The 25,746-nt window shown below is 40.3% G+C and overlaps 1 protein-coding gene across 3 annotated transcripts; it reads right to left on the minus strand.

The window, feature by feature from the left end:
* Window positions 1-385: 385 nt before the first annotated feature.
* Window positions 386-25,163, minus strand: LGMN (legumain). 3 transcript variants are annotated; one of them, XM_054068213.1, is made up of 14 exons: window positions 25,012-25,163; window positions 20,402-20,581; window positions 12,736-12,833; window positions 11,789-11,870; window positions 11,169-11,254; window positions 9,155-9,230; window positions 8,574-8,636; window positions 7,614-7,680; window positions 5,839-5,957; window positions 5,081-5,170; window positions 4,190-4,387; window positions 3,065-3,235; window positions 1,927-1,994; window positions 386-1,160 (listed from the first exon to the last, which is right to left on the minus strand). In XM_054068213.1, the coding sequence occupies exons 2-14, from the start codon at window positions 20,537-20,539 to the stop codon at window positions 1,121-1,123; spliced, it is 1,296 nt and encodes a 431-aa protein (XP_053924188.1). In that variant the 5' UTR covers window positions 20,540-20,581; window positions 25,012-25,163; the 3' UTR covers window positions 386-1,120. The 3 variants fall into 3 exon arrangements, with proteins under 3 accessions (XP_053924188.1, XP_053924190.1, XP_053924189.1); XM_054068215.1 differs by lacking the exon at window positions 25,012-25,163 and adding an exon at window positions 24,098-24,207; XM_054068214.1 differs by lacking the exon at window positions 25,012-25,163 and adding an exon at window positions 23,729-23,923.
* Between the last annotated feature and the right edge of the window lie 583 nt (window positions 25,164-25,746).

Genomic DNA, 25,746 nt, shown 5'->3' on the forward strand with positions numbered 1-25,746 from the left:
TATCCAGAACTCCCTCCATCCTGCAGCTGTTGGTTCAGTTGTTGACGAAGTTTGTTCTTTTTCCCATGGAGAGGATGTAATTTTGCACATTTTAACACACTTCGGAAAGAACCCTAAAGTATTTCCGTATCCTCTCTTCAAGTGTAGAAAAGTATGGACAATCTGTAACTACTTTGAGTCACCTCATACCCTCTAATTTTCCCCATTCTTGTCATTTATTGAGTCACCTCTGAAGCATGGTTTCTGTTGCTGTTTTGGAGTTTGGTTGGGGTTTTGTTTTTTTTTTAAATGATCTGAGATATAAAAGGTTTTAATGCAACATCATAACCTTAATTAGCTCTCATTCATTTTTGAGACACAAGATATCTAACATTGTATTGCCCTGTAGGTTGATAAAACTGTCAACTTTATTTTTATTCACAGGCAATTCCTGAACTGTATGACTTTCCACAGGTTTGTGTGAATATACATTTAACTATAGCATTCTGGTGCTAAATTTACAGCATTAGATATTTGTGTTTTTCTTTGGGAAACAGTGCTTTCTACGAACAAAGATTTTCACCATTCACAGTTTAACTGTGCTGTTCACATCTGATAGCTCTTGACTACAACTCATTTCTTTTAACTGTTAAGGAGTTAAAGCTAAAAGGAACAAGCTTTGGTCTCTTCACTCTTTAACCAATCTCCAAATTAGTCACTATAATGGAATTCACTAACTTTTTAAAAAAAGCTAATATTTAGCAATAGTATTTAAAAAATTTCTAGAATTAATGACTCTACTTTTAAATTTAGCATGGATTCAGCTATCATTGATAGGTGGCTTGTAGTGTTCATCCACAGATTCTTAAAAGCATTGTGCTTTGAAACAAACCACCCATATTGAAAGCTCCAGGTGGTCTGCCAAAATGCCTCTATCAATCCAGCAGGCTGTTAGCAGGCAGGGATGCAGGGGAGAGCACTAGCAAGTGCTGTGTTGCTCATGGTCAAGAGCCTCAGCTTCCAGTGCAGTTCCAATATAAGTGTTGACTCTTCATGTTGCATGCGTGTAAATGTCTGGATTACTACAGTTACATAAATGTATCATTTGTAGTAAGGTTTATATTCAGGACTGTTGTTTCCATCAATGCCCAAGGCACACTTGATCCATGGCCAGAAGTATTCTGCAACAGAGAACCATAATGATGAGAAACTTTTCAAGTGCTCTGCTCTCAAATTGTTTCCCAAACTGCAGTGGGATGCCACCATAAGTCAGGGTAGCAGTTCTTCACCTTCTGGGCTGCACGCGTGCACTGCGTAAACTACCAGCCAGGCCACCCTCCCACTCCCTACTCCTTTGCTTTCCTCTCTCCCTTGTCTTCCTCTCATATGACCCACAAACTAGGATCCCATCCTCTACCACAAACTCCCAAGATAGAATTCCAACACCATGCTGCCCTCGTCCCTGCTGCCATTATTTTCCTGCTTTCCCACTGTGCACTCACAGATGAAGGCCCTAGCGCAACACTCCTCTTCACCAGAACCCATCAGTGCTGTGGTGTTCTGAGCCAGCAGCTGAGGGATCAGGGGAGAAAATACAGTAGTTCCCAACATTGCTTCAGTGTAAGATCATACAGGAGTTACAGGGCAACACCCTTGTCCTGTAAAACGCACCAGTTATGCTACTGTATGTTATACAGTGTAGTGGGATCCTTCCAGTGCCTATACTTTCCCCTGAGGGTCTTCAGCAGGAAATTAAAGGGTGACTGGGGAACTGGATCATTATGAGTGGCAGGGAACTAATAATGATGTGTTTTCTAAATTTAGCATTTGTAACTTCAGATAAAATAGTCAACAGAGCAGAACAAATGAGCAGCTTTCTACTAAAAGGTTTCATCTGCCTATTAGCTTTCGCTGTTGTAGCTGTAGTGTATCCAGAAACCTCATTACCTGTCAATGGGGTATCCTCCTTCACAAACATTGACCAGGGCGTATAGCTGTCTCAGTGCATACTCATACTGAAATAAACAATTATTGTTAATAATTTCAATGATGAAGAACAGGTATTGTTTATCCAAACTAAATTGTGGAAGTAATTTAGAAACACTACTAACATTTAAGGTGTTTATTTGCTTGTCTTGACAATCTACTACTACGTTAAATGGATTTTTCTTCTGTATACTTTCCTGCTTGAACTTCATGAAGTAAATTCAGTTGTAGATGCACACTGCTCCCTTAGGCAAAGCTCACCTATCTAACCTACTTCATTCAAAAGCATCCACAAAAAAGACAAAAAAAAAATCACTGAAAAGGAACTGTGAGTTCTAATAACCTGGTTGATTAGAAGCACAAACTGAAGGAGTGCACCTGCTTTTGATTTGTATACAGCACTTAAATCTTGGCTAACTGCCAGATAATCCCATTGCTTTCTGCTAAAATCAATTTGCTGTTGATTCATCCTACCACACACCACTGGGTGCTTAGATTATCTTGTCTGACATCAGGACTGGCTTTTCTGAAATAGGAACTGACATACCTTATTCTTGTCTAAACAGTGCTTAGAACAACAGGATTTTGTCCTCAACTGGGATCCCAGGGAAAGCAGACAGTAATGGAACCCTCAAACTAAAACGTGGCTCTCAGGAATTCCACAAGACTGTGGAACTGGCAGCTAGGCTACTACAAGGAACTACACAACACACAGTCGCAATATAGAAATCTGAATATACAAGGACTGTGAATTCACAGTGGTGTTGCTGCATTTCCGTTTTGCTAATACAGATGCTTGAAGCTGAAATACAACACGACACTTAATATGGAGATTTCTGGGGAGGGAGCTGATGGACAGAACTATCCAGTAAAAGTTAGGGATTATTTCTGAGTTTCTTTTCAGTGATGTTCTTGCTTATCTACAGGTGCAGTGGAAGTGGTTTCCTGCTTCCAAATACATTACTCACACCCTCCAAAACTAAGCTGCAAGACTGTCCCAAAGATAGCTTATTAATAAAAGGATTTTGCAGACCTGCCTCTGACTATTGTGCTTGTTTTACCAGTATGCTTATCAAGTTATACCTAATGCTTGACTTACTATGGGTAAGTGCCAGTTGAAGCAACGAGCTCTGAAGTGATTCACTGCTGACTGATAGCAGTCATAATTGCTGATGGTCAATCTGTCCGACAGAATTTGGTTGGTCTGTTCTCTTGATCCTGTTATTAAGGTGATGATCTTTCGCATGGATTCTTGGATAAATTCTTTCACCTGCACATAAAACAACAAGAATTTGAAACATGCCTTTTCTAAACCTAATTTGAAGACTCCGAATTAAATTAATTTCTCTAAACCTCCCTCAACTCTTGAGCTCTTTCAGGAACCCAGTGTTGCCATTTTATTTTGGACCTGTCTCTTAACGCACAAATGAAAACTAGGGATACAGAAAGTCGGAATCCTTGCACACAAAATCACTTGCTGTCTTTCTAACATTCTGCCAGAAGCAAGACAACACCAATACTGGCTATCATTCTGCAAGAGCTATTATATTTGGACAACTTCAGTTCTACTGAGAACCCCAGAATGGTCAGAGTTAGAAGGGACCTCTGGAGATCATTCAGCCCAACCTCCATGCTAAAGTAGGGTCACCTACAGCAGGTTGCACAGGAATGCATCCAGACAGGTTTTGAATATTTCCAGAGAAGGAGACTCCACAACCTCTCTGGGCAGCTTGTTCCACTGCTCTGTCACCCTCACAGTAAAGTTTTTTTCTTCATGTTTGGACAGAACTTCCTGTGTTCCCAATTGTTCCCAATGCCATTTGTCCTGTCACTGGGCACCATTGGGAAGAGTCTGGCCCCATCCTCTTGACACCTGTCCCTTAGATATTTATAACTATTGATAAGCTCCCCCTCTCTGTCCTCTCTTCTCCAGGCTAAAGAGGCCCAGAAGAGTCTGAGAAAAAAGCAACACCTCCCAAAAAGAATCCCTATGGATGCAGATGAGGAATTTCCTGGGAACAAAAGCTGTGAAAATGAATTTTGCATTTGCTCACAATCACTATTGTATGTGCCTTGTGGGCTAGATCCCCGAGTTTTACCGGAAGAGTAAAGTATCAATTAGAGGTTACCAGTTTAAAGACCAATTTCATTGCAATTTTTAAAAACTGGAAGCAATATCTCACTCTGACCTCATGTGGAGTTTGAATTTTTGTTGTTTGCTTACCTCCAGGTGTGTTCTAATCTCCGAAGCAATCTTCTTAGCCTCATGAATGTCATTGGTAGCCATCAGCTTTCGTTTCATGATTGCAAGAGGCACATCAGGACTTGGAGTCAGGTCATAGTTTTCTACAGGTGGCAGAGAAATGGGAATAGCTTTCTTCCCCATGCCCTGAAACTGCATCACTTTCATGGAGGAGATGCTCTGAAGGTTAGAAAGTAAACAAATGGAGACTGTCAGTCACCTGCAACTGGTAGTACATCTTTGGTTTGCCATGCAAGCCTAACTTCAAACTTGCTTTATTGCATAAAATAAAGGAGATCATAGCATTGTAAGCGTGTAAGTGCATGCATGCTGGGTTTTTTTAATACAAGGTCAATACAAGGGTACCAAAAGGCAGGGAACTTTTATTTCCCAAACTCACTGCAGGGGAAAAAGACCATCAGGCTAAGTAACCTAACTTCTTTTTTTTTTTTTTAAACAAAATATTTAATTTGTGCATCTACTGACACATTAAACAGTGGGACTATTACAAATGATATGTCACCTGGGATATGTTTGAGGGATCAATGTACTTAACAATTCATTAATACTCATTATATGCCTAGAAGTGGCAAATAACGCCTTTTATAGTTGACTGAAGCATTCAACCACTGGGAGAGCTTTGGAGGACAACTTGTATCCTGACTCCTTGGATTACAGACTAATACAAGGCTTTATTTCCTTTAGCATCAGGACCAGTGTCTCTTAAATGTTAAGTGGAATTCTGAGACGAACAGTTTGATTTTCTAATCAACCTTGCAGTGAATTTTTTTTTTTTTTTTTTTAAGTGATGAAAGTATAGGGCATGAAAAGTTTTAAGATATATCTGACCAGGAGGTCCACAAAAATACTTACTCTGTTTCCATACTGCATCACATGGCTGGTATTGGTGCGTTTCTTCACAAGCTGAAACTGCTTGTGGAGTGTTTCTTTTCTTAGGTCCTCCTGCATGAAGAAACTTTCATGTGATCACAAATACTTAAATTCAGCTACTCTAAAATGCAAGAAAATCTGGAAAGGGTCTTAGCTGACAGTATGTAGAAGGAAGTAAAAGGCAAGAGCTATACAACCTTCGAAAGGCATGAAAGTAAAAACTGAAATGATGATTTGACAGCATATTTTCATATTGCTTTTAGTGATCTAATCTCCCAACAAATGGGCAAGGCTAGCACATGAATCTCAGATTTGTTTAATTAATATTGTTTTCCATTATGCTAACAAAAAGGTTAGCCACAGTTCAGTACTTAAGGATCCCTAAAGCAGAAGTACAACTTAGTAAACTGCCCGATTTGTTTAACAAATTTGGAGATGTAGGCTCAGATTAGCAAATCAAGATTATGTGAATTTGAAACTAGAGGCTACACAGTTTCTAATCTTATAAGCAGCAAAAGAAGAGTAAGTTTATGAAAGTGAATTTCATAAATAAATTTAGTTGCCAAATTGAATAAAGATTATACATGGTTCTGAATAGTACTACAGATACACACTATCACTAATTCCATTTGTTGATTTCAGTCTTGCATGAAAACAAGTATTTTCATAAATCCTGTAAAAGAGCTATTTTTGAAAAGTCTAGAGATTTTTCATGCTGAAACCTTATGTCAGTAACTTACCATATCTGAATCTTCCATCCAATTCACACTGTACCAGTCCCCAAGATAAGTCTGCCTTTCATCATCATAGTAACATGCATAAGACGACTCTCTGGAATTGGCAGCAGTTGTTGCATAAACTGTAGACAAATGGGAAGTAATTTTTTTTTTTTTACCCTCTAACATGATTTAGTGCTTCACTGCATGCGATATATTTGCCTAAGTATTTTGGCTTTCAATCATTTACTTCTAAATAGCGGGAAGGAAAGAAGGAAGGAAAAGCAGGAAGGAAATCACTCTGTTCAATCAGCCTCAGTGCTTTTACCTTCCTTGCTGCCAAATATGTGGTCTGGAGTGTTTAAAGAGGAATATACACTTCTAGGGGAAAACCTACTATTCAAAGAACTGCTTGACAATGCTGTGCACTGACTACCAACTATAGGTTCTTTTTCTTTATCACAATAATGAGGACATTTTTTCCAAACTTGGAGTCAATCCCATAAATCACCTTTTCTTCCAGGAAATGGCACCTCCTAAGTAATATCCTCTCTTGCACAACACTCTATGCTTAGAGAAAAGCAAGAAAAACCTCTACAACATCTGCCCGAAGTACAGTGTTCCCAGTAAGTCCTCTCTAACACAGCAGAAATATTGTAAACACATATTTACAGGTATTACTAAGATGAAAGCTATTTTGACTTTTTGCCAAATTCAACTCATAGCATAGCTTTGTAACTAAAGACAAGTTCGAGTTTCCAAATGAATGTGCCAGACATGCTTTTATATAGCTATACTGTTGTTTTTACTCAGAATGTATGTGGTTCAAAAGCCCCATAAAAGTCTCACATCTTGTCTGTGTAGTAAAGTACTGCTCTTAGCACTCTTTAAAATGCTTTAAAAGTAACAAATTAAGCTTTGTAGCTCAATGTTGAAGGCTGCCAAAACCAGCGTTGTAGTGTTATATATATTGTCCATTTTCTGCCTTTGTAAGTCTGTGGCAGAGCTGGTGGTAAAACCAGAGAGCCCTCAGACTGGAAATTCTGGAAATTTCTTATAGAACAAACTTTGAAAAACGCTGATTAATTATTTTGAACAATCCTCAATATGAAGAGTTCTGTATGAACTTTGTGTAAATCCTTGATAAGGCTGTAAGAAGTCTAGGTGGGCTCCACAGAGGACAGTCCAGGGCCAAAGCCACAGAAAGCTACAGACTGGCCTTTCCTGGAATCACAGATACAAAACTACAAGAAAGCCAGAGCATTGGCCTCCCTGCCACAGAACAAGAGTTTGAAATTATTATGATTCCTCGTCCTAATCAAAGCTGAGCTCCCAGTTCTGCAGCAAAGAGCTTAGAAACCCTGAAAAATGTGAGTTCCACTTCCTGGGTTATTGTGCATTGCCTGGTACCGATGTCTCCGAAGTGCCTTTGCTACTCAATGAAACTGACAGCAGGAACTTCACACCTGCTGTTAGCAGTGCTGAGGCCGAGAAATGTCAGTATAACCTAACTGCTACCAGTTAACTGTAACCACACAGTTCCTGAAAAGAAATACTTTTCAACTTCTCATTTGCAAGAAACTGAAAGCTCTGTTAGTCTTCATAGAGCTCCATTGATTCTTTAAAAGGAACTTCCCATAAAAGGAAAATATTACTTTCTTTATTAAAAATATAACTTTCTGTCCCTGCTAAAACTGTACATAAAAGTGCCTTGAACCCCTCCTTGACATGGTATGCACTTATGTCCTGCCTATGACAAGCTGTGACATTACAGTTCAGTAAGTTAACTGATTGCTCACCATTGATATTATCAGCCAAGTGATTCATCATAGATCCAGACTCGCATGCTTCAATATAAAACACCATCTAGAAAATAAATACGAGACCTTAAGAAATTCCACGAGGACATGGAGAAAAGTCCTTCAGTGATTTTCAGCTCTAGCTAGTTGCTCTGTACTGCTATCTCTGAAACAAAAGCTATTTGTAATGCCACAAAATAAAACACAAAATCAAACAGATTAATTTTTCATTTCTGGGAACTAAGCTCTGTGGAAAGGGAAAGCATCATCACAATTAAAAGATGCTATTAATCTCTACAGAATCCACAGGGATACACTGACTAATGTACAAAGCACAAATCAAATACACAATCACTTTTCAGGCCAGCAATGTACCACTACTGAATGTAGTACTTCTAGAACCATTGGCCACATATGTACCACCAGCCATGGCAGACAGCACCACAAAGTTGATTTAAAAAGGCAAGCTACTAAAATGTTCTAAACATTAATTTTTCTGCTTAAAACTACTTCCAATAAAATAAATGCACAAAATTTTCTGACAAGGGGTACAGTCTCTTAGACTAGATTAGTAACTGTGAGCAAAACATGAGGTTTATACCAGCTTCCTGTAGTAACAGCGCAGTCTGAAGTGAACAAAGTACAGGAAGAACAAGCCAGGTCCATATTATGAAAGTGCGGTAGTAACGGATGTTGGTTCTCCATGATTGGTCAGAATACATACCATTATCAAAAGGCAGTACAACAAATCTCAACATTGACTGTAAATATACAGTAAACTAAGAATGGAAAGAGAAAATTTGGAGAGGATCACTCCTTTCAAGTGCAAAATCCTAATCCAAATTTCATTGCATAGCAACAGCTTCCTCATGCTTTAAACAACTCTCAAATGGAAGACAAATCTCTTTCTCCCATGCCAGCTGCTCTTTAAATGTCACCGCTTCTGATAAGCTTGTTTACCTTTTGGTATTTTTTGTGACGATACATGTACCAAATAGTCTTATTCAAGTCCTTCACGTGAAGCTGTAAAATAAGAAGGCTTGTATTAAAACCAGTTATGTTCAACAGATACACAGTTCACTTAATAGGAATAAATACTAACTGTTGTGAATACATTCACATACATGTGAATACATGTGAACACATGGAAGTGTTTCCCATTAAATATATTCAGTGCTTTGCCCTTCTGAAATACAATGTTCTAGTATTTACCACTCCAGAAAAGATGAAAAATGGTTCCAGATGATATCTATAGCGCACCAGAAAGCCAAGTCACACCTGTGCGAACTGCGTGAAACAGTCTGGACCACCACAATCCAATAAAATATTAAACAACATAACTTAATTTCAACTTGAATGCTTCAGATTCAAATTCAAAAAAATCCAAACTGAGATGATGAGGAGAATACTGCTCCTTTTCTGCCTCTCCCCTCAGTACGGGAGTGCATCAAATATTTTTGTGTTTTATATTTGCTACTTATTACTTTAGTATGTCACTAAAAGGATGGATTTTCAAACACAGTAATCCCCCCAATGCTTACATCATCATCAGGAAAAGCAAGAAGTCCTGGAGCTCCGTGGTCAGTGAAATAAACAAATACATGATCCTTGGGACCACTGTAATGAAAAAATTACAAATTCTAACCACTCCAGCCTAAGCTTCATTATAACAACAATCATCTCCTTCTCAATGCCAAGACATGTCAACATTTGAAAACAATACAGCTTGGAATGAAACCTCAAGCCCTCCTCTCTTTCTCTGTACCAGTGGTCCAGAAACACATACTCGCTTTTGCTCCTTCCTAACTGCAAAGAGTATGACTGCAGCAGCTCAAGGGAACATTGTCCAGCCTTCTGCCTCACCAATAACCTGCTAGTTAGGGAACAACCTGGAAGACAACCTAGAGAAGCCTTCTACGCAGAGGATAACTGAGTTCTTGTCCCACCCCATAGCAAAAGTCAGACCAGTTGGAAACAAACAATAGAGCCTAAGGAAGAAGGGTGGGTGTTATTTTCTGGCTCCCACACTTGAGCCTAAGTGCAAAAAATTCAAGCAAGGTGAAATGTAAATAACGAAGACTTTTATAGGTGGGTTGGGCTGAAGTTGTCTTCCGGAGTAGCTAAGAGCCTTCGGCCCTCTGCATAGCCACTCCTTTACTTAACTTGTAACATCAAGCTTTCATAGGTGAGGTGTGCTTTGAAGTACTTTTATTTTCCAATGAAACATCCTTCACAGTCACCTCTTGACTTATTCCAGCTACTAGAAGAGAACAATCTAGTTATTGAGCAGCAATTTATTACCTTCCTGCCTGTAGACCATGCACATACCATTTTCTACCTCAGCTTTTCAGAATGAGGTTTAAACAACTGACAGCAATATAGCTTATTCAACTATTGTTCTGCTCCTTCATTCTTTTCATTCTCCCCTATGCCAGGGCAGGATTCTTCTCTTCTGTTCCATTGCTTTGCCCCTACAATTTAACCGTCAGATGAAGACAGGCACTTATACAATTTTTCTTTAACTAGGTTAGTTCTTCCAACTGGTCAAATTTAGGTTCTTAAAGGTTTTACAGGAAATACTGTATATAGAAAAATAGAACATGATATAACTCTTTACCAGCACTACTGAGTCAGAAATATAACACACTTCAGTAAACAGGCTTTCATGTCTCAAACTTTGTAGAAGCAAGATGAATAACTGATACCAGGTATCATTCCAGGAGGTCTTATTATTAGTCCCTCAAATAATTGCTTTTATTCTTGAATCATCTAAATTATATAAAGCTTTATAAACTACACCCATTAATTACAGATCTTATATTCTACTTTGTCAGTCTACAATCTATTATTGTTCATATATTTGAATACTGTCAAACTTACAATCATTTGTGTAATTTAGCTTGCAAACACCTTAACCAGAATACATCAATTACAAAGTTAATTGCATATGCTACTTTTTCAAACAAATTTTTTTTTGCATTAAACATAAAGTATAATTCCATTTAAATAAATTCAAAGCCTCAATAACCTTACATCTGCCACAAAGACCAAGGCTGGGATAAGACATGCAATTCTTTCAGCTGATGAGCTGTTTAAGCTACCTCTTTCCCCCTGACACTGACTGCTAATTCTCACTACCTCAGGCGACTAATACAACTGCTCATGCACATTAAGCCAAGCCTTAGCAAACCCTTTCTTGAGGTCTCCAGACCTTAATAAGACTCTCTTTGAATAGCCACTCTTGCAAAAAGACAATAGTCTAAATAACAAATACCTCAATGGAGTTGATAGTATCCTCCGTTTATACCTTAATCTCCTGACTTTATAACTTCATCTACAGTGGACTCCCTACCAGTCAAATATCAGCAGTGGCTCCTTCATGGTGGGTAGTTTAAGAAACCAGAACCATTGTATTTCCAATGTGAATTACCTGGAATTGCCATCAATACTCTCGCTAGATTCTCAAGTTGCTCTAGTTTACACCCTTCTTTTATTGAAATCAGTGCCAATATGCAATTACACCTGCAATTATTTTCTAAATTATACTTCTCTTACCTTTTCAATACTTTTCCTGATCCCACACCCTTCACTGCTTCTGCATCTCCTCTGAGAACAGCAAGGAAATTCTTTGGTGTAACGTCCTAAGGATTTAAGAGAATTAAATTTATATCTGACCATAATAACAAGAAAGAAAGATATCTTCTGAAACCCAGAATCCACACATGGATGGCATGCTTACCTGGCCATCCTTTTCAGTCCATCATTATGTGATGCATTAGCCACTGATGACTCACTTGGATCATGAAATCACCAAGTGACTGGATTACTGTTCTGATTTAATGAAACAATTAGTCATATACAGCTGTTCTTCAGATTGAATTACAATATTTATGGATGCAAGACTTTTCTTCCTTTTATTTCAAGTGACAGCACAGAACAGTGTAAAGGTTTACTTTTATGACCACTCCTTCACTTCGAAGAATCTACTGTCAATATTCACCTCATGAGCACCAAACTTCATGCCAAACCATGCAGGAGAATAAGCCAGAAGCTTGATAAGATGTACATTTTGGAGTGAAAGCTACAGCCTGAAAGCATTCATTCAGAACGCTGACCAATGCTGAACCTCCCCTGGGTTTTATTTCATTAGTGTTTCAACAGTGTTTCATTCCTACCTCCTTTGTATAGTCCTTGGGCACTCCAGCATACACATCTGTACCATTAGGTCTATTGATGACAATGCCTTTTGTTGGGTTTCTGAAAATTAAACGGAACATAAATATAAATATTAGCTATGTGCCATACAATGACCACAGAACAACTAAGAAACCATTTAAACTGTTGTGACTGGCTAGCTTGCCTGAGAGAAAATATGGGTACTCGTACCATGTGTTATGTGATTTCAGAACGTAACGGCCTTTTCACTTCAGCCAGTTATGTACGCTTGCCTCAGGTGTCCTCACCCTCAGAGTGCCTTGAAGTGTCCTGCGATTAATCTGAAGATGTAGGCAGGTGGTCTCTTATACTACTATCCCTCTGATTTCACCCTTGCCTTCTGCCCCCTTTACACTTTGCTCTCAGTGCTGCCGTGTATGTGAAGTCCACTGATTTCTGCTGAAGTCCTCTCAGAATTAGAGGCTGTACAATTGAACTGTTTCATTTAGAAAGCAATGATACACCCTAGACAGTCACCAAGAATGGGACACGTCTTTGTTGAATGTACATTCTGGGAATTAATCTGGTAATGTCCTTTCAAAAAAATATCTGCAAGTCATACATGGAACTCCTTTATATTCGTAGTTTCAGACTATTTATGTGCTGCATATCGTTATGCCTGGGAATTACAATCACTCTCATTAACAATAAAGCTCTACAGTTCTCAGTGCTACAACTGAGCTACAGTTCTCAGCCTCAACTGAGGCTGAGAGAAAAGCCTTTAAAAAACTCATGAGTGCATTTCAAAGGAGAATTATTGTGTTAATAGATAACATGACTCTATATGTATCACAGCTGGGTTTAAATGCTTTTCTTACAGAACTACTAAAAATTCAAAACACATTAGTGACTATGGCATGTTTGTAGTAACCATAGAGATTGTGACTACTGCATGTTCATCACTTACTCTTCATTATCGGCAATGTCATCGTACATCATGACAATGATTTGTTCATCTGGAATTCCGTTTCGGTGTACAATCTGGTATGCATGGCACACATCTGCCTGAAATTAAACAGATTTTCATTACTGCCTTTAGCAGAGATTATACCTGTGAGACCAGAAGAAAAAAAGCTTTGCAGGCCTAAGAGCAAGCTATTGTCCAAAAGAACCTTCATTCAAATATAACAGATTGAGGTTGCTAGAAGGCTGAAATGCACAGGTTAAACCAAAACTCAACGTTTTTCTCTAAGAGTAGCCGCATTAAAAACAGAGACTATGATTAAAATATCTCTCTCTCATTTACCTACTTTGATTTCTTATTTAAACAGAAACCAGAAGTTACTTCAGATTTGGTACAGATAACAAAATATAACAAAACTTTCTCAGCATTGTCCTGCATTCTGTGAGCAAAACTAAGTGAAAACCTTGTGCACTGACAGACGAATCCGAAGTGTGCCATGCCGCAGAAGAGAGATGGATTTCCATCAACTTCAGTTAGTTCTATACCAGGCCTGCAGGACTAAACACCAAAGACTGTCCTTGGCTTAAGCAAGCATGGCTGACCAATCCCACCTATGCAAAAATCTTATTAAATTTTGGTTTACTAGATGAGAATTTTGGTTAAGGAAAATTTCCTTTTTAATTATGTACTTATTGCAGAGTAAGACTGAAGCAACTTCAGGGTAAGAAAAGAGATTTCAGTGGAAAACAGAATTGCAGAATTGCTATTCAGGCTCGTTTCCTGACTTTCACAGGATATGAACAAGCAAGATTTTCTTTACAGAACCATCTTCCCATAATGCAGAAATAACAATACTCATCAAAAGTTACATACAACAAATATAAACCTCTACCAGAACGCTAAATTCTTAGTAACCCCAGCCCAAGTAACTCTCTTCTTTTAGACTTGCAGTCTGTGAATGATCTAATAGGATACCAACAACCATTCCTAAACTCTGGAACTACAAGCTAACCCATGCTAGAAAAGCTGTACAGACTTAATGGAAGAAATTTTATCTAACAAATGCACACTCCAAAAGCAGGCAAGAACCTAGCTTTAAACCTTACTTCTTTTGACCTAATTTGCTGGTTTGTAAACCAAACTGAAGCGGTTTAAGAGGACCAACATAAGTTCAGACAACTTAGGAGTGCCAGTAATTTTGGCTGGTTTAACTGAAAGGACACTGTAAAATCCTGTCACTTGGTCTTCTGAGCATGTCTGGAGCTGAAAACATAGGGTGGTTGTGCAAGACTCTGGGAAGGGTGAGGTACATTCAATGCTAATAAAATCTCCCGCAGCAAAATCTCTCCACATGACTAACCTCGAATGTTAAATAGCCCTCACTAAAGCAGTTCCACTTCCTACTATGCAGGTCATCCTACGTTCTCTTCCACCTATTCCAGATAATCTCCTATTTATAGTTCTATATTTCATTTTATGTCACTATATCAATTGCTGTCCCAACAAGTCAAAAAGCAGAGGCTAAACAGAGTTATGAAGGCATCACAAACAATATGAAACAGCAGAGTGCAGGTTTGATTAAACATATCTTTGATTTTCAGAAGCAACTCAAGCAAAAGTAGAAGAAAACAGCAATCAGGGCATCTCTGCACTAATTGATGAGTAGATCGCAGATGCCCTCTCACTCTCAAGGCATAATACACTTCTGTTATGCTGACAGAAAGTTATAGGCTGGCAACACACGGAAACGCACAGGCATACTATAGTGATATATATCAACAGATTCAACCAGCAAGTGTCTGTGCTCCCAGAGACGTGACTGGCCAGTAGTGACTTCAAAGGCATTTTTAATTAATACCACAGTACTTCAAATTAGTCAAGCTTTGTAAATGCATATTATCTGCTATATTTGTCTCCTCTCTCCATCCTTCTGATTCACTGACTGTCTTAGCAAACAGTAAACATTGGTAGTAAATTTAAATGGGTTAAATTCCCTAGTGTGGAAGCAAACAGACCCATGCAATCAGTTCCCCTCAACCTTAACATATACCTGTTTGGGGACCGTCCCAGTCTTTTAAGGCTTTTGGTGAAGGAACTGTACCTGCTGCTAATATAATGATATTACCAACACAGACTAGAGTAGCAAAACAAGGTTTTGCTTGTAAAACTCCATTGGCTAAAGTAGAACACTTCCGAGTAAATGATTGGGTCTTTTTACATAGAGTTAGCTGACCTGACGAGCCACCTTTGATGCTGGGCACATACTCGTCCTGTTTCCTCCCAAATACATTAAAAAAATTAATAAATCTCTATAAAGCCAGAATCGAGACAGCCTGCTGGTAGAGCAGGGAGGTGTATCTGAATCTAGAGTATTTCCTGTTGAGGTGTAACTGCCTCTCAAATATTGGCATATTTTAGCCTTGTTTCTTCCACAAATATTTCTGGTATAGCTGCACCTCTAAACTACCCTAAAAGAGACAGCTAACATTGTTCCAGGCCTCTTGATGGCATTATTATTTTCAGTTTATTACATAAAATGAACAGATAAATCATCTCTAAATGCATATCATATTTTTGCAGCAATGATTTGCGGTGGGTAGCAGTTGCCCTGCACAGAAGAGTAGAAGAGATGGTGTAGCTGTACAGCTGCTATGCAAAACCAACCTTGCATGCCAGCTCCAAACTAGACACTACTAATGGCATTGTTCAGACCTTTCATCTCAAGGTTAGTCTAAATCTGTTGCTACATCAGCAAATTTCTATGGAAGAACTCCTAGATTTTGAAAGCATAGGGATCAGAGGTGGAATTCCCCTATTTTCCTGGGATATGCATATTGTTTCTTAAAATCTACATTCAGGGAAATTCTCGTAGGAATAAACCTAATATCCCAGCTTTCCTCTGCTATATAGCCGTTTACACATTTGAGTGACATTTTCAAGCAGACTGCATGGGGGGAGATTTTTGGAAAAATTAAGCTGTTTTATGACACATGCATGCATGAATAGTTCCTAAAGGGAAAAGCCTGGACTTCTGTGAAATTGCTTGCTTCTGGTCTTATGACTGCTAGGGTCATGGCTAAAAAGCATGTGTAATGAACAGGTTCATTGCAAAGTGGCACTGTTCCCACTACACGTACTCTGAACTGCCAAAAAAAGAATGCATTTTAGTATACAAGCACAACAGAAGAATACATCTGAAATGCCGGCCATATTTCATTGCTTAAACGTGCATTAGTGAAGCAGCCAAAAAATGTAACTGTATTAAGAACTTAGGAAAGGTTTTCCCGCAGCTTCAGTTACAATTTCATAAGCACAGTGAGGCAAAGTTAAATGAAGCCAAGTAGCCAAGGCATCCCTAACATCCGTTACCTGCAACACTGGAGTATTTAGGACTGTCCCAGACTAAGATACCACTCTGCTGGTAGTATCCAAAACCCTGAATAAATACAGTCCCTGGCCCATAGATATCCACAAGTATAACATTAAAAACAACAACTGGATACAGACCAATGTATGCAAATTGAAATGTTTTTATTTTCTACATTTCAGTTTTCCCAGATTTTTTCAGCTATTTTTCTCCTCAAGCATGTACTCTACTTTTGCTGAGACTGTGCTTCATATCAGGTTTTTCCACTGACTATGCCTTTTGGAGTATCTAAAAGCATGTCCCTCTTTCTGATCTGTTTATAAGCCAGCTTTAGGTTTGAGTTGGCTGGTATGATCATCTCCCAGGAGATGAAGAAGTATATATAGAATCTCATTTCTCTTAAGGAAAACTAGTTTGTTAGCTCATTCTCTAAATCTACCAGTAGCAATTAGTGCTGTATTTGCTTATGCATGTCACTAAGCTTTCCAGAGATATATCACCTAGCTCTCTGCACAGTGGAGAGCTAAGCCACTTTCCTAGGGAATACAGGGTATCTATTATGACTCTTTCTGGTATATATCATGACTGCTTAGTTGCATTTAGGGAATAGCAACCAGTCTGGCAATTATAGAGAAGTCAGAATAACAGCTGAGGAGCAGAGGAGCATGTCAATAGTCCTTGCATAGTCCAAGAAACTTTTATCAAAACCGCTAAGGTATGGGCAAAAACACTAAAGAACTGAGAAGGCACAAGCATAAGGTGATATACAGGCTAGCTTTACTATGACAGTAAGCCTATCACATTTGGCTGCATACTATTTAAAACACTCTAAACTTCTTTTAGAAACTTGATGAGATGAGAGGTGTAAGAAGTTTAGATCATCCTGTTTAGGAAAGAGTCCCCACTCAGCCATCAGGAGGCGAATATCACAGTGTAAACAGGGTTTTTTTACTTATCTTGTCTACGCTTCAGGTTTACATCACTGATAGTGGATCCTGGCCGCTGACAGTTGAATTAGAAGTTTTAGAAGGAGTTTCAGATTGCTTGAGGTTACAGGTGCAAACTCAGTGTTTGCAAGTCTTTACAAATTCACTGTTCATGGGGTCTGTACAGCACACAATGATGGACTACTTTCCCAAAACTTCTGATGTATGAAATCAGAGACATTTTTGAAGGTGTAATAATCTTCTCCCTCCTTTTTATGGCCGTTTAGCCATCACATATTCCTGCTGCCTTCCCCAGAGTAAATTTTGACAGTGTTGCATGTAGACAGCATGCAACAGAACTGGAGCTCACAAAATTTAAATGTAACACAAACAGCAACCTCATGTATTAAATGTATCCTCAACAGCTGAACTGAAACCCAGATATGTGTCAGCTGAAGTCTCAAATTAGGAAGGGACATTGAGTCCCTAGTTGCACTGGAGAAGAGCAATGACTCCAGTATCAAAAACCAGTCACATCAAGCAACTATTTACAGGAAAATTCACATCCACAAATTCACTTTTACATGGGCTACACCAGAGAGGCTGAGGAAGAAAGGTGATGACTGGAAGAAAGTGCATTAAGAGTACTACACATTTTCTTCTATAATTTCTCCCTTGAAAGGCAAAGAATTACACAAATCTGCAGTCCTGGAGTGCTGCTTTGCTTTCCGTCAGTATAAGTACTATTCTACTGAAAAAAAAAACATGTGTTTCTGCACGTGTTCACTATGGAATGACTTTCATGATGAGTGAAGAACAGAACTGGAAGTCCAAGCCCTATTCCTGGTTCCACTGTAAGCAACTAGAGTAAATAAATACTTCCTGTGCTTCTGCTTCCATTATAGGAAAGTAGGGAGCACTAACACACAAAGACAAACTGATCAGTCTACATGATGTTTCCAACAATCTTTTCTAAGGGTCGATATTTCTGTAGTACATTTCCTCCTCTTAAAAGCCTACAGTTCAGCTGGTTTTGCTGGTAACAAGTTTTTCCCAATCTTTGATGCCAAAGGCACTCTTCCCTAGATTACACTTCGTGGCACACAGGGAGGATTTTCCATAACTAACTGCTGAGTCTGTCTCCTTACTCCTGCCAGGCCCTTAAGGTTGGTCACAAAAGGATTTGAGATCCTTCAGTCAGATTCTTTTATTTTATGATGCTGATTTCATAGCTTTGATAGGATTATTACTGCTGTTCTCTCTTTTCTCAAATCTTATATGAAGGAAGTGGTAGAGGTTAAAATACAGAAATTTCTTGGACTGAAATTCAGAAAAATCTGGCACTGTAAATATTTTGCATTGTTGGTCAACATTATCGTCAAAATGAAGGTGCTTAAAGAAATTCTGTTCTTTTTTTCTAACCTTAAAAAGCTTTTACTTAATAAATGTCTGCAAAGTATGACCACGCTCAGAAATCAATTTGCTGCAGTGAAACTGGTGTGTTCAAAAGACTTATATTTGGATACAAATAGGTAAGTGGTCATCTTGTATTTTTGAGAACTCCATTATACCTGGCAGATACACTTTCCATTGAAGACTCGTTTACAGAAAGGTTAAAAACTCTGTGCTTGGGCAACTGTGTGAAAAAATGAAATTCTCGTGAGCCATAGCTTCAAAGTGTAGTTTTACTTAAAGACTGAATGTTGTTGTATTAACTCCTCCTAAACAGGAAGGGAGCCGGTGAGATTAGTTATACATCAATAGCAACAAACAGAGCACAACTCAGTATTTATATTTAAACACCTCAAGACAAGCAGTGATCAAGTATAATGCTAGTATTTTCATAATTGTTTTCCAATTTCAACTTTAAAAATATCTTAGGATTCCATTTGAAATAGGAATACTTTACATTAAGGCTGTAATATTCCAACTATGGTTATCATGCAATAGCCACAGTGATAAGAGCTGGCAAAATTCCTAAAACCAGTTTGTCTAAGTGTAGAGCTAGCATTTGCCACTAACAGGCGGTTCTTTAGGTACAACAAGGTCATCAGTCTGGTTTATTTCATCTTAAGCTCACCCCTGTGCTGAAAGTTACAAACTGACTGTGAGCTGAGAGGGAGGAGAAACAAACATAAAAACCAGCGTACCCAGTATGGAAGGTTGGTTTCCTCCTCATTAGTATGAAGCACCTCCAGGATTTACAGGTAGTTACAGTAAAATAAGAAATACTTTTAAAGTTCCAGCGTTCAGCAAATCAGCTTGATACATATACCTAGTACATTTAATCCAGTTTAACTTTCAAAATGCAGAGTTTGTATACTGGAGTTTCAATTTCTGTTTGAGTTCACCTGACCAACAATAGCCTAGTGAACTATTTTTCTAACATTTGGAAATATACACATGTATACATAAATCAGAATTAAATGGACTGCGTTCTCCAGGAAAGCAAGAGGTAGTTCCAAGTGTAGAGCAAAACCTGCATTTAAATGTAGATTAATCTGTTTTAGGGATTGTCCAGCAATTCCCCAAAGGGAAGAACTGCAGTAGTCTCCTGACTGCTGATTATAAGTCTCAAACTTAATCAGAGTTAAGTCACTTGGATTTAATTCTGTCCACGCTGACATTCACACTCAGACAACAACTCCATAGCACAGTGGCTTTGGCAGCAGTGGCAAAGTCAGGAGCTTCTGTTCTCTTTTCTCCTCTTTCTGCCATTCATTCCAACCCCTCCACCCTGGTGCACTATATCCTTGTTGTGCCAACACAACTCTAAGGCCATGTTGTCAAACACAGGAAGCAAACTAATTGAGGTTAAAAAGAACCCCCTTCTCCATGTCCTCCACCCCACAAAAATACTGTGCATTTGCAGCCTTCACACATTTTTTTAACTAGAGAGAAGAAAGGGAGCTTTTTCACAACATAAGAAAAAGAGGAAAATGAAGAGAAAGAAATACACATGTATTTCAAAATGAGGTTTAAATTAAGGCATCATTTGTTCACCTGCAAGTTGGGGTAAGAACTTCTAACCTAGTTACAGAATATTTAGCCAAAATGATACAGGTCTCCCAGGATACAGAAGCATAATTAGAGGAAGAATACTACTCCTCCTGCCAAGGGCAGCTTATCAAAAGATGAAAGACTAGACAAAGTTGTAAGCAAAAAAATTCAAATAGCAGAAGGAACAGTGGAGGGGATAAGAATGACAAGAACTAAGACCAGGCAGTGAGTGCATCTTGCTGCTAGACTTGAAAGTACTTATCCAAATGACAAAAGGGTTGAACTAGTTTGGGCAGCTATCATCTCCCCATGAGTCCCAGAGCAGGCCCTTTCTGGCATGTGGCAAGCATCAGCACATGGGACCAGTGGTCCTTACCTGGTGTCGATAGTTGTACCAGCCATTCGAACCTGCAACGATCACCACCCAGTGCTTGCCTCCATCTTCTGGTTCTTCCATGGGGAATGTGCTGATGCCCAGAGCACAGCCCAACAGCACGACTGCTTTCAATATCATCTCTCCCCTTTATTTATTCCACAAATGGAAGAAAAACAAAACCTTAAGGAAGAAGTTGGAGAGAAGCAGATCAGAGGACATTAGTCAAAAATAAAACAAATCCAAAACAAATATCAGCATCATCACAACCAGAAGCGTTCCTTGCTTTAGGGTTCTTTGTGTTTTACACACCATTCAAACCCACAGTATAATTTCCGGTCACATCGCCCTTTAGCACCAAGCTGCTACTAGTTACAAGAATTTTCTGTCAGCTTTCAAATCTGACTAAAAGCGATTCTGAATAGGACAACCAAGTCTTTCAGCTCCTGCTGGTTCTTTTGTTTGCCAATAGCTGGTAATGAATAAGCCTCAAATACAGAGCAAGCCTCACTATCAAGTATCTCACAGACAGGACATTTTCAGATTAATAAGATTGTCTTGGTCTCTGCTTATGTAGTTGACTGGTTTCTACTCACTGGCAATTTGCTCATTATTACTGAGTCAAATCCTGGGTGATGCAGGCACAAGGATGCACAGACATGGAAAACTGCTTGGGAGTTAGAAGGTCAGAGTGCCACAAAAGCTCTCTGTGCCCACAAAGCCAGGGAGGGTGGAGAAAGCCCACACTGCTGTTCTGCACAAGACACAGCCCTAAGTGCTGGGCCTGGGGGAAATGCAGACTGCAAGAGCCTTATACTATTTGTGCTACCTGTTATGCTAGTGGAGAGCAAATGTGAAGCGGTACCACATGAAAGAGCCACATTTTTGTCTCTGTTGCGCAATGGTTAAGTGTTTGCAGAAGGTACACAGTGAGAGAACCAGAGTCTGAGCCTGTGGACATGAAACTCAGAAAAGCAGAGCCAGAAAGGAGCTTTGAACCCGTGCAGAAATGGCTCTTGCTGCTTTCTTTGAGAGGACTAGAAGTACTGTCCCCACTAGTGAGCTGAGCACCTCAACTTTCCAATAAAGTGTTTGCTATAAAGCAAACAATCTGGCCACATCTAATCAAAGGCTTGCTTTGGCTCTGGTTGTTTGAGGGGATGGAGGTGGTGGTATGTACATTGGTCACCGTTTCAAGTCTGCTGCTTCCAATGCATACCCTCTCATAAAGCAAACTCCCTTGAAGAATTGCACGCTCTTGGTAAATGCACAAAAATTACATACTTCCTCATGCACTGAGAGATGGAATTTTACACTGGCCTACTTACAAAAAATAGATTCTAGAGGTTGATCATGTATTTAAGAGGTGTTGTAGGAAGAGGTGGAGTAGTCTACTTTGGCATGGTTTTCTCCAGAAGAAAAGCCAGAAACTCTCAAGTCATACAACAGACACAAGGCATGATGTCAAAGCTACCACTAAACAAAACAACTAAACAGTATCTAAGTCCGCCTGAGCTTCCCAGAGCCGAAACCATCCATGGGTGGTGTATTTTTCTTTTTAAGGAGCTTGCATAAAGTAAAGGGAGTCATGTTAGCATATCAGCTCCTATGGGAAGGCCTGTGACCAACCAAATGTTAAGTGCAATGACACAGCTTCTTCCAAAAACTCATTTGAATCTAGGAGACTTATCTTTCAGGAATAATCCACTCCTGTCACTGCCTGAAACTGAGTATTAGGATGAGAATAACACATTATTTAATGATCTAGGGTTTGCTGAATTATTAACTACTTGAGTGGTTAAGTGGAAATGAAGGAATGAGCAGAATTTTTCTGTAGTTTGACAGACAGTTATAATCTCTCATATTGAGCTGGAATTGTAAATTCTCATCATTGTTGCCAAACAATGACAGGTGGCTTTATATAGCACTCTGCCCTATCTTGTTAGCTCATCAGATGATTAAGACAAATAACTTACTAATGGCTGCTGTGAAGACATACTGCATTTACAACATCCACAAAACCTGCCTTATCTTACAGCTCAGGAAATATTCAGACCAAGTTGTTTAAAACTTTTGTAAAGTGCCACAATGCATCATGGACCCACAAGTCTATTCACTCTCATTCAGTTTTAGGTATACCTAACTTTTGAAGTACTAGACAAGAAGAAAATCAATAAATTTTAGATTATCCGCTTCAAAATCTTAACTGAGTTTGACTTACTGGAATATGGAACCACATTTCATGCAAACAGACCTCTCACAGGTCAGTATCTTTTTCATGAGAAGAAACTTTTCATGAGAAGTTTCATTAACTTTCATGAGAAGTTCATTGAAGTGAAGATTTTCATTTCTCCAACTAAAAACATTACTTATATATAAATGAAAAATACAAAGAGAAAACAAATGGTTCAAGTAACTACAGAAAGGCTGGAGATCCTTTCACGTGATGTTTAGGTCTTAGAAATGTAAATCATTAATTTGAATCAAAGCCATATCAGTAGAACTTGTGTTGCTGCCAGCTGTTCACTGGGTCATGTAACTGGATGGCCAATTTCAAGGCAGATCCTAATAGACAGGCATCCATCCCATGGAAACAGTCAGTCACCGCCACTGGCTGTCAGTGACTGATACACCACACAATGGAGATGGTAGTAGAAAAAAAATATGCTATGGAGTCCTGAGGTCCTGAACTGGAAAGTTTGATGGTACTGTCTTTCTGGATGAGTTCACAGACTGGACAATACAAATATAGATGTGTAGCTCTCAGGACCGCAGCCAGTACAGGCTGCACTTGTGGGATGCAGGGGGACCAAGAAACAGCCCTGCATTCTGCCTGCAAATAGGCCCACAACAGAAAAGCAGTCCTTCCATAAGGAGTTTGACATTCTCCCAGGTGGAACACAGATACACAAATATCTACATCCTCAGGCTTCCCAGCGCTACTGGGATAAAGTTGTGAGAAGGCCCAGAGGAAAAAAAAAAACCCAAACATGCAAGTACCAAGAAACTTTTGCACTGTATTATAAAACCACGTGTTTTGTCATGGGTTATTTAGAATAAGAAAAACCCTCTTTTATACTAATTAATGACATTATCCCACTTATCTGTTTCCCTATAAATCAAACTAACAGAAAGAAATGGAAAAAAGTAGTCATACCACAATGCACTAACAAGCCACGATTAATAAATGCTCAGCTCCCCAAGGTTCTCTGTGCAGCATTTAAAATAGGTTGAACCATTAAACACACACACAGTGGGAATAGGTCTTTCATTGCTTGTTTCTAACCACTACAAATAAAGAAAAAAAGAAACAAACAGAAAAACCCTCACCCTCATATTTCTGTTTGTTTTAAAGAAAGACTGAGTGCTCAGGCAGGCAACTTGAAAGATTGTGTTCAGAGTTGTGTTGAATGAGTTCTTGATCTACTGCTGAAAGCTCCCATAACATGCTATGTCTTCAGATCATATTAGAAGAGAAAACAGTTCAGTTGACCAGCTTAACACAGGTACATAAAAAGCCTTTATCTGAAAGCAAAGGATCAAAGATCTGTCACACATGATCCTGAATGTATGCAGAATGAGGCTGCAAGGAAGAAAATTTACTACAAGATAATTGTAAAGCCCCTAAATTCCTACTCCATCGTTTCCCCGTTAAGAACACATTATCGGGGATGGGACTTCATAGAATCATAGACTCACCAGGTTGGAAAAGACCTCTTGGATCGTTGAGTCCAACCATTCCTATCTGCCACTAAACCACATCCCTGAGCACCTCGTCTACTCATCTTTTAAGGACCTCCAGGGATGGTGACTCAACCACCTCCCTGGGCAGCCTCTGCCAGTGCCCAATGACCCTTTCTGTGAAAAAATTTTTCTGATATCTAGTCTGAACCTCCTCTGGCGCAGCTTGAGGCCATTCCCTCTTGTCCTGTCCCCTGTCACTCAGGAGAAGAGGCCATCACCCTCCTCTCTACAACCTCCTCTTAGGCAGTTGTAGAAAGCCATAAGGTCTCCTCTCGGCCTCCTCTTCTCCAGACTAAACAATCCCAGCTCTCTCAGCTGCTCCTCATAAGACTTGTTCTCCAGCCCTCTCACCAGCTTCGTTGCTCATCTCTGGACACACTCCAGAGCCTCAATGTCCTTCTCGTGGTGAGGGGCTCAGAACTGAACACAGGATTCGAGGTGTGGTCTCACCAGTACAGGGGCAGAATAACCTCGCTGGACCTGCTGGTCACACCGTTTCTGATACAAGCCAAGATGCCACTGGCCTTCTTGGCCACCTGGGCACACTGCCGGCTCATGTTCAGTCGCTGTCAACCAACATCCCCAGATCCTTCTCCTCCACGCAGCTTTCTAGCCACTCTTCCCCCAGTCTGTAGCTGCACGGGGTTGTTGTTCCCCAGGCGTAGGACCCGGCATTTGGCCTTGTTAAAGCCCATGTGCTGCTGCTGCTACTGCTGCTGCTGCTGCTGCTGCCGCCGCCGCTCCCTCCCGCGCCAGCCCCGAGCAGCCCCCTCTCAACGAGGCGCTTCGACTGCTCTCCCGGTGCAGCTCTGCCCGGGGACCGAGCACGACAAGAGCTCCCGAGCCCGAGAGGAGCTCCCGCCCCTTACCGCGCCGCCTGCGGAGCCGCCGCCGCTCTGACTGCGGTGGAAGCCGCGCGGAGCAGGGCAGCCGCGGCGGGCGGAGACCTCCCCTGCCAATCGCGCCCGCACTACGCGCCCCAGCAGGCCTAGCGCGCCCCCGTCCCCAAAGGACGGCAGGGACCTTGCGCGCAAAGCACGCTGGGATCTGTAGACCCGGCCGTGAGGCGAGTCACGTGGTCCCGGGGAGCCAGGCGGGGCTGGAGCCGCCCCGGGGCAGCGAGGGCGCCGTGCAGGCTGGGAAGGCGCAGGGGTTCTGCTGCGATTCCGGGACGGGGTGGAGTCAGGAAGCTCAGGACGGGGAAACAGTGTGTGGCAAGGGGTATTTCGTGAAATGACGGAGGAAATGAATGCCCCCGCGCCGCCCGCGCGTGTCCCAGCAGCGAGGCCGGCACAGCTCGGTCCCCTGCGGGCACCAGCAGAGAGAGGCGTGCGGGGACCTAGGTTACGTTGGAAAGGGTCCAGAGGAGGGCTGCAAAGACGATCAGAGGGCTGGAGCACCTCCCATACAAGGACAGGCTGAGAGAGTTGGGGTTGTTAAGCCTGGAGAAGAGAAGGCTCCGAGGAGACCTTAGAATGACCTTCCAGTACCTGAAGGGGCTACAAGAAAGCTGGAGAGGGATTGTTCACAAGGGCTTGTAGTGACAGGATGAGGGGTGATGGGTATAAACTGGAGAGGGGCAGATTTAGACTAGACATAAGAAA

The sequence above is a fragment of the Cuculus canorus genome, chromosome 5, assembly GCF_017976375.1.
Source record: "Cuculus canorus isolate bCucCan1 chromosome 5, bCucCan1.pri, whole genome shotgun sequence".
Classification (NCBI taxonomy): Eukaryota; Metazoa; Chordata; class Aves; order Cuculiformes; family Cuculidae; genus Cuculus; species Cuculus canorus.